This window comes from Vombatus ursinus, unplaced genomic scaffold, assembly GCF_900497805.2.
Source record: "Vombatus ursinus unplaced genomic scaffold, bare-nosed wombat genome assembly UNPS02000577.1, whole genome shotgun sequence".
Classification (NCBI taxonomy): domain Eukaryota; kingdom Metazoa; phylum Chordata; class Mammalia; order Diprotodontia; family Vombatidae; genus Vombatus; species Vombatus ursinus.
The window spans coordinates 28,675,739-28,683,936 of NW_020940355.1; the positions used below are offsets into that span (position 1 = coordinate 28,675,739).

Here is an 8,198-nt window from a genome sequence, read left to right on the forward strand (position 1 = left end):
TGCTTCTCAGTGTCTTCCTTTAATTTAAAATGAACGGAAAGAGGACTTGGTACATTTTTTATCTTTGTATCTATGGCTCCTAGCACAGCACTGTGTATATATAGATGCTTAATATTTGTTGAATTGAATGTTATTTAAAAAGGTAGACAGTCATCAGTGAATCTGGTAGACTGGATCATAAATGAGAAAATTAATTGGCAAGAGCATAAACCATTTCTACTTTGGGGAATTTATTACTATTGTTTCATAATACTATTATATGATCATACTGTACATCTAAACATATCTATGTATGTTTATATAAATACAAATACAAGCACGTATATTTTAAAGTACTTTTGAAAGTAAATGGATTAATTTTACATCATACAAATGTTAGGAACATTATATTACAACCATTTTAAGGGAGCACACTCCATAGCTTTTCCTTTAGGACATTTAGTTGCATAACCTTTATCCAATCTCCAAATTTCATTGAAATCTATCAAAAAGTTATAGTTTGACTAAGCCACAAATTAAACTTAAAGTGTATCTTTGTACCCTTCAGTAGTGTGCCAAATCTGAACAAAATCAGTTATCCCCATGGAAGGCAGACATATGGGAAGCGCTGAGCAGAGAAGAAGTTAAAACAAAGAGCTCACATTCTGGGTCAATAACAGCATATTCAGCAAATTGTTTCCTTGACTTTGATTCACAGTGTTGTCTATGGCCATAAGACTGGATATATGGGTTAAATTCAATTGAAAATATTTCTTACGAAATTTTATGTTATACTATTTAAGACCAAAATTCAGTATCATTATGAATGACATGTAAACTGGCAAAAATAGGTACTTTTTAATTTTAGAACATCTTTTGGTGCCACCATTTACTGACAATATGAACCTGTCCAAATCACTTAACATTTGTGAGCCTTAGTTTTTTTTTTTTAATCTGTAAAATGGAGGCTCCATCTACCTCAGGAGAAGATTGTGAGGAAAGCCCTTGTAAGTCATTGAGAACAATAGAAATTGCAATTATTTGCTGCATATCTCCCGGTAAGCCATTGAGCCTTTCAATGCCCCAGCTCTCTAAGTCTATAAATTGTAGAGCAGTTTCCAGTCTGCATTAGCAGAGGGTGTTTTCTCACTGGGAAGCCAATGAAATCATAGATCCTGCCCAATTACCTACCTTTCCTTCAAATAAATAAACAATGTACTAATAGCTGGAAATATAATAATTGTGTAGCAATCTAAATAAAATGTATCTTTGGTCCAACAATAGTAACTCACATTTATATATAACCCATATTTGTATAGTATTTTATGTTTCTAAAGCACTTCAGCTGTATTACCTCATTTAATCTTCATATTAATTTATAATGTAGGAAATGCAAATATTATCATCTCCATTTTCCAGATTAGGAAAGTGGAAAGAACTGAAAGGAAAACTCTTCTATATTACTCTCCTCACCATCAAGATGTTAGGAAATTAAGGTTTCCTAGGAAGCGCTCATTTTGATAGGAACTAACCTAGTACTGAACATTTTATGTATCTTTCCCAGGAATAATCTAGTTCAATATCTACATCCAAATTTATTCCAACCCTGCTGCTGTTATCTTGAAAATTGATCGGTGCAGTTAGGTGGCACAGTGAATAGAACTCTGGCCTTGGAGTCAGGACGACCTGAGTTCAAATCCAGCCTCAGACACTTAACACTTACTCGCTGTGTGACCTTGGGCAAGTCACTTAACCCCAATCGCCTCAGCAAAAAAAAAAAAAAAAGAAAGAAAGTTGATCATTAAATCAAAGACTCTTCAATAGTGATGTCCTGGACAAGGGGTGGGGAACCTGTGGCCTTCTAGGTCCTTGGCTGTGGCCTTTTGATTGAGTCCAAGTTTGACCGAACGAATCCTTTTATTAAGGGGATTTGTTCTGGGAAGTTCGGATTCAGTCAAAAGGCTGCACTTCAGAACCTAAAGTGCCATGTGTGGCTACAGGTTCCCCACTCCTTTCTTGGACTAAGTTACTTTAATCTCTTTTTGCCTCAATTTCTTCATCTTTTAAAACGGAGAAAATAATAGGACCTACTTCCCAGGATTGTTGTGAGGATTAAAGGAGATAACTGTAAAGGGCTTAGCACAGTACCTGGCACATAATAAGCTCTATAGAACTGTTAGCTGTTATTACTTTATTGTTAGTAATTTTCTCTGACTTTAAGAAGGAAAAAACTATTCTGATAAATATTTGGAAAATCTTGCATCTTCTACATCCGGCCAGTTTGGTGGCATGTAACTCTGAACCCAAGAACTACCTGGGTCTCTAAATGCAGATAGAGGTTCAGGTTGTACCCTAGCCCTAAATGGTCTTCTTACCATAATACTAGCAATATTCTAGCAGTCAAGCACAGAATCCAAGCTTTGCAACTTACTGCTTGTGTGATCTTGGGCAAGTTATTTAATCATTTACGGTAGGCATTGCTAATCCTTTTTGTGTTGTACACTCCTTTGATCCACATACAGCCTGGTGAAGTCTAGGAACCCCTTCTCAGATGTTTTTAAATGCATAAAATAAAACACATAGGTTTACAAAGGAAATCAATGATACTGAAATATGGTTATGATTTTTTTTTAAAAGTTCATAGACTTCAGATTAAGAATCTCTGTTTTAGGGTCTTGGTTTCTTCCTCTGTAATAGGAGTGAATTGAAATACATGACTTATGAAATTCTGTCCATCTTTAACCCCGATGATCTTGTTTGCCTTTGAACTATTTTAAATGAAAGAAAGCATTATGCTTATTGTGACACAAAGCAAGTGGTTTCTACCATGTATTAGTAACCCATGATAATGCATTTTAAATAGATCCTGCAGAGTGTGTTTTTGTAGGTTATTTTTCTTGGCTCTAACTCTCCATTGTGTGCAAAGGCCTCTTAGAAAATTGAAAATGAAAGCCTTTCCTTACTGATTTTGTCATTTTCCATTTGTCAAACATTGATTTCCCCCCCTTGTGTATCTAATGGAGGTTGACATTAGCATTCTTTTTTGTTTGTTTTTGTTTATTCCTTATTTGTATACTCTCATCATCATTCCTCAAGCTGTCAGTGAGCTCTGGGGATATCTTTGGTGAGTTAACTAATACTCTGGAGCCAGCAGAAGAAACACATTGGATAGATTCTACCTCAGTGTTGACTTGTTATGCCACGTTGCCTATTGTTGAATAAATATGGCCCTAAAATTATAAGATTTCAAAGTCTTGCTCCCTCCTGACTTCATATGAAAGTTCTCTTACATAGTATTGGGTTCAGATATACTAGAATGCCATTAACAGGTGCTCTTTACCTTTTGGCAAATGCTTCACATACAAATGCAATGCCTACATACCCAAATAAGATTATTTGGATAATAAAAAAAAAATAAAAACAATAATAAAAATAGATCACTCCATGATCCAAGGCAGGGGTGGGCAAACTATAGCCAGGTGGCCAAATTCTGCCCATGGGCCAAACCCTGACTGCAATCTGTTTCTGTATAGTAAGCTAAGAAAATAGAATTATCCCTATTATCCCTTGATCAGGAAAATCCTCGCAGAATTTTTTGTCCCTCCCTTCATACCAGAGAAGAAGTCTGCATTTTTTTCTTTTTCTTTTATGGGGTGTTTATAGCACCTTATTGTAAAAATTGGGTTACATATTTGGTCATAGGTTTTGTGTCATCTGTAGGTCTTCATGTGTTGTCTACACCTTCCATACAATTCCCCCAAAATTCCCATTTCATTTCTTACGCTGACCTGCGAAAGACTGAAGTCACGATGTGGAAGGGATAACTATAGTTTTTCTATTTTAAATAAAATTTTAGTGTACAGGCATACAAAAATAGGCAGGGCCACATTTGCCTATCATTTTCCACTTACTATTTTGTCTCCTCCTTTTAAAAATGCCAGTCTAGGCTGGATTATCAGCATGTCACTCAGGTATATGATATCACAGATGATGTCAGTTACTATCCAGTATCTCATGTTGTTTGGTGTTTGATAGGGAAAAGCTAGGCGTATTGGAATAAACCAGCAGTTCCAGTTATAAGCAATAGTGACTAATAAGAGCCATAAGAAGTAGGAGACATCTAGGAAAAAAAACCAAACAAACCAAAATGAATAATATAATTGGCATAAAATAAACATTCTTATTATTATCTCTCTTTTTCTTTTTTGGTTGAACTTGAATCTAGATCCTTTTGACTGCAAGGTTGACCCTCTATCCATTGTGCCACACTGCCCCTATAATGACATCATAGGATCAGAAATTTAAAGTTGATAGATTGCTTATCAGCCAGTTAGTCCAATCTCTTCATTTGACAGATGAGGAAATTGGGTGACTTTCTTATTTGAAGCAATTAAGGTGACTACAATCCAGATTACCTCTTGCAAGCCATTATGAGTACAACACGTCCTCTCATGAGTCCATGAATAGGATGAACAATCCTTTACTCTAGATGAAGTTTAAATGTTGTTGTTGTTTGTCCTTCCTTCTGGAAGAGGACCAATGACATCAGAAAGGAAGGAAGAAAGGAGCAGCATTGCCCAACTTGAACTGGCCAGTTGGGTCCCCAGTGAGGCAGCTACTAACCACTCACAGATTGCTGTTTGATCTTTGTGGTCAAAGAGGGCCAATGACATCAGAGAAGTGATGTCAGGACTTGCAAGTGAATTGGAAGTAAGTGAAGCAGGGCTGTGCAAAGTCACCAACCTCTCTCTTCCAGAGCCATCTGGATCCAGTGAGAAAAGACATAGATTAGGACCTCTGGAGATGGCTCTGGATGCAGTGGGAGACCTTGGCCTTTTTAAGCTATGTTCTATCCCAGGTTTCAGTTTGTCTGAGGCAACACCCATTCTGTGATTAAGGTTAGGCAAGAAATGAGGCAAAAAATGACCCCTTTTACCTACTCAAATAAAAAAAAATCAACCTGGGAGGGGAAGACCTTCAGGGTTTCTGGCCAGAACAGAAACAATTGCTATTTACACTCACCCTGAGCCATCAAAACCCAAAAATTGACTAACAGAGGCTTGGGCTGGGACTTATTGTTGGCCAATCAATGAAAGCCTTAGTGATTTGGGTTTTAGTCATAGTCAAGTAGCTCCTTTTGAATCCGAATGGGCTTTATCAAAGCCTGGTTTAACAGAGTTCTATTTCAAGAAATTTATATTCCTTTGGGCAGAGCCCCACATGTAAGTGTATAATTCCCCATGTTGAAGGAGGAAGGGAGGAAGGGAAAAAGGGAGGGAAGGAGAGAGAGAGGGAGGGAAGGAAGGAAAGAAGGAAGAAGGGAAGGAAGGAAAGAAGGAAGAAGGGAAGGAAGGAGAGAAGGAAGGAAAAAAGGGAGGAAGAAAGGAAATTTAGAAGTTGCTTCCTAGAGAAAAGTAAACTCTTGGGTAAGGACAGGTCAAAAACAAAAAGTCCTGAGTGGATCATGCTGTGTCTTGGCCTCTTAATGAGGAATTTCCTGATTCCCTCCCAACCCACAGCTGCTATTACCTCCTCCCAAAATTACGTTATATACCCTTTGTATAAATTTCAAATACATTTATATGTGCACAGATTGTTTCCTTTGATAGTCCATACACATTTATTAAGTTCCTACTATGTGCTGAGACTAGAGGTACAAAGAAAGGCAAAAGACAGTTCTTGCTCTTGGGGAGCTTGAAGTGTAATGATAGTATGTAAGCTCTGTGAAGGCAAAGACTGTTTCATTTTTGTCTTTGCAACCTCAGTGCCTAATGCCTAATATAACCTGGCACTGTATTATAGAATTGCTTGCTAAGTGATTAATTACTGACAGTCAACCTTCAATGTGGATGTCACCTGTTTACCTGTTTGTGAATCTATGCTGGCTGGCAATTTCATCTCCTTCAGATGCTCTTTCAATGGGACCTTGCTGAATTTGCAACACAGCATGTCACAGTAGAGCTCCTCTTCTCCCTGAGCCTCATCTTCTTTTGGGTGGGGAGGAGGAACTGCAGGGGCGGCTTAATGGGCCATGAAAGAAGAAAAACCTTTCTTAAGGGTTAGATGTGGTTAATCTCTCTCCTCTCTAATCCTTCCCATAGCTGCAAAATTAATATTCCTAAAGCACAGATCTAGTTGTGACACCCCTTACCCTCCATCACCAATCACCAAAGGTGCCCTATTGGCTCTAGGGTAAAATACAAATCTCTCAGTAGGGCATTCAAAGTCTTTCACTATCTGCCTTCCACCTACCTACCTTTCTAGCGTTCTTTTTTTTAAATTATTTATTTAATATTTAATTTATGGAATCAAACAAGCATTTCCATAACACAGCATAATAAAAAAAGATGATTGCATTTGCAACTGCAAATTTATTATGTACAACTTGCTATGCCTTTTAAATATATAATAGAAATCATGTAAATTTTCTTCTTTCTTTTTTCTTTCCTCCCTGCTCCGTCCCCCTAGTGATGGTTTCCATTGGACACAAAATATGTATTTGTATGTAAAATCATTCAATACATACTTCTATTTATCAGTTCTTTCTGGATGCATATAGTGTCTTCCTTCATATATATGTGCCTTGTAGTTAATTTGGGTATTAATAATAGTCAAAATGACTTAGTTGCTCAAAGTTGTTCACACCTCTTCACACATGCTCTGTTCCAATCAAACTGTTCTGTTAACTGTTTTCTGTATATGACATTCCAGCTTTTGCTTCTTTACCTTTGAAATTAAGTATTCACTCTTTTTGGGAATGTGCTTCCTTCTTACTGACAATATAGACTCTTTAGCTTCCTTCAAAGAACAGCTGAAGGGCTGCCCCCTCCACAAGGCATTTCCTGATTTAGTGATTGGCACTATCTCTATTTTGAATTAATTCATACTACTTTGCATTATCTTTGTATTTACTTGTATTCCTGTTCCCTCCCACCATCCTCAGTGGAATATAATCCCTTGAGGAAAGGAGCTTTCATTTTTGCCTGTTTAATCAATATTTGTTGACTAGAATTGAATTGAGCATGTATTGTTTATGATTATAATAATTCAACTCTACAAATATTTATTGAAGACATACTACATGCCTAGTACTATGCCAACAACTGAGAGTGAAGGTAGGTGGAAAGGGTGGAGAATACTTAGAAATAAAATGATTTCTACTCTTAGGGATCATAGATTCTAATTACATTTCTTAAATCTAATACATTTCTTAAAGTACATTTGGCCTAAATTTCCTTTGTCATTCTACTTTGATGAAATATACTTACCAGCTTTGGGACTGGCTTCAGGGGAAGACAAATCACCCTCTTCCAACTTTTTCTTATAGTGGGCTGTCCTTTGATGCATCCTCTTAGCAAAGTCCTGGAGCTGAGTTTCAACATACTTACTTACAATGGGGTTCTGATGTGGCTTTTTTTCTGGGCTAATTAAGCAAAAGAGAAAAGGCATTTAAAGATGGGCCAACGAAGGGGCACACCAAGAGAAAAACACATATTCTCTCCAATAGGTTGTATTTTCTTTAAATATTCCGGGTTCTTCTTAATTTACCCTCACCATTATTGAAAAGACCTGTTCTAATGGTAAATTTGCCTGAAACACCGCTGGACTAGTACACATTTGCCATTAAGAAACCGACATCTTGAAGTGAATGACAATTAGGTTAAAACTACAGAATTTTAGAACTGACAGGAATCTTTGATTTCACTGTATCCACACTCCTTTTGCAGGCAAGGAAATTGAAACCTAGAGAAGTTAAGTGACCTGTTACATGGTATACAGGTCACATGGCTAGTTGGTGTGTGACAGCTGGGACTAGAACCCAGGTCTTCTGACTGCCATCCAGGGTTCTTTTCCCTGTAGTGTCCTGTATCCCTTGTGGTCCTGTGGTAGCAATGCTCCTGTGCAAATTGCCATCTAATTGTGTTACAGTGTAAGTGAAAATAATGAATCCTATAAATTATAGCCAGTGTTTTTTTCTTAGACTTTCCTTTGGAAAGAGGGATACATTAACAATGGACTAATTAGTATAGAGTTTCTCCACAAAGCATAATTTTGTAAAGATTATAACCTTCATGATTAGTTATCTCTGTGTCTGCCTCAGCTCCTAGCATAGTGCTTTGCACATAGTAGATGCTTAATAAGAGGTGGATGAATGAATGAGTGAACAAAAGATCTCCCTCCCTTCCTTCCTTCCTTCCTTCCTTCCTTCCTTCCTTCCT

General features: G+C 37.2%; 1 protein-coding gene across 1 annotated transcript in view; it reads right to left on the reverse strand.

Moving 5' to 3' along the window:
- The window catches only part of CNGB3 (cyclic nucleotide gated channel beta 3), a 188,358-nt gene that overhangs the window by 87,038 nt on the left and 93,122 nt on the right, over positions 1–8,198 (reverse strand). The window contains exons 4-6 of the mRNA XM_027871946.1: positions 7,248–7,402; positions 5,844–5,999; positions 3,891–4,099 (exon numbers count right to left, since the gene is read on the reverse strand). Coding sequence (XP_027727747.1) covers positions 3,891–4,099; positions 5,844–5,999; positions 7,248–7,402 — 520 coding nt within the window. The remainder of the gene's footprint in view (positions 1–3,890; positions 4,100–5,843; positions 6,000–7,247; positions 7,403–8,198) is intronic.